Source organism: Cryptosporidium hominis, assembly GCF_000006425.1.
Source record: "Cryptosporidium hominis TU502 chromosome 3 CHRO013124, whole genome shotgun sequence".
In the NCBI taxonomy this organism is placed as follows: Eukaryota; Apicomplexa; class Conoidasida; order Eucoccidiorida; family Cryptosporidiidae; genus Cryptosporidium; species Cryptosporidium hominis.
The window spans coordinates 1-2899 of NW_666816.1; the positions used below are offsets into that span (position 1 = coordinate 1).

Genomic DNA, 2899 nt, shown 5'->3' on the forward strand with positions numbered 1-2899 from the left:
TAGTGTTAGTTTCTTGTTTTAAATAGTCTATTAAAAACATTGCATCATTGAATGACTCTATTCCAGCATCAACTTGAGAGATCACATGCAGGATCAATCGCCTAGGTGCATTTTTTTCGAACAATATTATTGATGCCATACTATCTAAATTATATCTAGAAAGTAAATTTTGTGCATCTATTAAGGCGATTCTATTTTTAAGTTCAAATGATTTTTTGCCATTAACAGAAATGTTCTTTGCATATGACATCAAAAAATCTATTTCATTTTGAGCGGAATGAGGAAACTTCAGATTTATGTTACGATCTATTGCAAGACATTTATTATTCAATGATAAGTACTGCAATAGAGCATGTGCCTTGTACTCATCATTTGTAATTGAATTGATCAAAGAAATGATTCTCGGTTGATAATATTTCCTGCCATTTGTAGAATTCAAATTGCTTTCAAGGGAGTTATAATTTATAGATGAAATTAGTTCTAACAAATATTCCATGATTATTTGATCAGCTTCCAATCCTCTTAATTTACAAAATGGTATAACGTGATGATTAATTTCGTAATTAAGTAATTCAGAAGAAGAAATTCTACTTAAAAGCTTAAAAGCAATATCCCGATTAGATATTTTCTTGTAATAAAGAGAACTGAAGTTTATTTCTAGTTTGTATCTGTCCTTTAAATCATTACATTCCAAAAATGCCCAATAAACTTGATTAATTTTATTTAAAGGAATTTTATTAATAGAATAGCGTTTATCGCCAGAGCCTGCCCAAAGGATACCATTCGAAACAATTTGTTTTGGAAGTACATGATTGTTTGAATAACTGTACTCATTTAGAAAAACTGATGATAAAAGAAATAAGCAACGATCAATATCTCCATTGGAAACGTGTTCCAACGTAATAGCTCTATCTGCTATCAAATTTAGTAATTTGTTTTTTTTAGTTACAAATGGGAATACTTGATTTACTAACCATGATGGAATTTCTTTTTCAATTTTCTCTGGCAAATTTACAGGCAAATTACTCAATGATTCTAATATAATTTCACTTCTAACTTCCTCATCGCCATCACCAAAGTGAATAAAGTGTCTGTTAAATAGAAAAAAAAACTCTTCAACCAAGTTAAAAGATAATAAGCAGTTACATAGTTTTCCCAAGTCACACTTTAAAAATCTCTTTAATAAAATATCCCAATTTGTGTCGATTTCGTTTGGGCTAGAATCGTATTCTGAACATATTTTAAGTGCAGCTTCAAAATTTTTATGGTTATTTTTATAAATTATATCGAAAGTTATCGACTTTTGAATGATGTAGTTCATCTTCATTATGTGAGAATTACTCGAGTTTGAATTTTCAAGAGCGGAAACTAGTGAAGAAAGTAAATTTAGTGCATCTTCAACATTATATAAAGGAATTTTTTCTAAATACTCAAATAAATCATTCCAATCAACTTTTTCTAAATTAGAAATCAACTTTGTGAATTGGGGAATTACCATATTAAATTTCAAAGCTCTATCGAACTGATTATTTAATGGTTCATCGGAATTTAAAATAATTTGTTCATCTTTTACGTGATAATTTTCAAATTTAGGAATTCTTTTCTCTTTAATTAAATTATTAATTTGGTTCTTCTTCCAAAATATTGATGAGAATATTGCCGGTTTTCTCTTCTAAAGTACAACCTGCATAAAAAATAGTTGTTTCACACAAACCATGTGAGACAAAAGGAATAAAAGATGTGTTTAAATCATTATAATTTGCTATGCATATTTCTGAAGAAATTTCGTGGCCTCTAAAAACCACTACACTAGAATTGTATACTATAATGTTTGCCAAAACATCGTCTAAAAATTTAGTCTGAGAAATATTAATAATATTATCTGGATCTTTGATATTGATTTTATTAGCCCTTAGTGGAACAAGGTTATCACTTGAAATGGCTATCTCAATTCCATTAAATGGAATTCCATCCTCGATATTCAAAAATATTACATTCACAATATTGCCTTTTACTGCTTTATAAAACGAAATAAGTTTAAAATCACATTTTTCCAAAGATATGTTTAAGATCTCCCCAATAGACAAAGAGTCTATCATTGTGCATTTAATCGTATTGCTATCGATATAAAATTTTTGTATAAAACTCGAATTTACAACAAATATCCCATTCTCGCATGGCGTTGCTCCTTTATTTTCGGTTGTTATTATGTTTCCAATTTCAATGGAATAACCTGAATTGAAGCGATCAATAGAAACAGGAAAAAAACCAGAAGAAAAATTGACTATAGCAATGATTCTTTGACGATCAATTGGTATATTAGAGAAGTTATCTATTAGTATAATCTCGGAGTTTTCAATAGTTTTTGTTAAACCATGTTTCACAGTTTTTACTTCAAGGACTGATTCATTTTCCAATGCAAGTAAATACACTGAACTGCTACTTAATATTATAAATGAATTGTTATCTATCCATATACCATTTAATATTAATTCTTCCTCTGAATTGATCTTCCAAGAATAAATTAATTTCGCGTTCTTGTGATCTTTCGTAATTATAAAGAAAAATACTAGATTTTCCACAATGATAGATAGCCTTTCATTGAAAATGGTTACTTTTCGAATACTATTTGTATATTTTTGCAAGTTTAGACCAGGCAGACTTCCCAGTTCGATTACTTTTTTTAGATACATCAATATTAGTTTAATTAATTTTAGAAATCCATATGCGGTATATGTATTATTGAGGGGAAATATTCAATTATTATCAATAGCAAATACTTTAAAAACTTAAAAATATCAGTATTAAGATGGAATATTTTAGCTCTAACCTAGGTTATTTGTTGAATTTGAAATAAATTAAAACATTTAATCAAAACTTAGTTTATTAGTGTCATTTC

General features: G+C 28.0%; 1 protein-coding gene across 1 annotated transcript; it reads right to left on the bottom strand.

Moving 5' to 3' along the window:
* Positions 1-1619: 1619 nt before the first annotated feature.
* On the bottom strand, positions 1620-2693 carry Chro.30336 (hypothetical protein). The annotated part of the gene is made up of 1 exon (XM_660147.1): positions 1620-2693. The coding sequence occupies one exon, from the start codon at positions 2691-2693 to the stop codon at positions 1620-1622; it is 1074 nt and encodes a 357-aa protein (XP_665239.1).
* Positions 2694-2899: the final 206 nt, after the last annotated feature.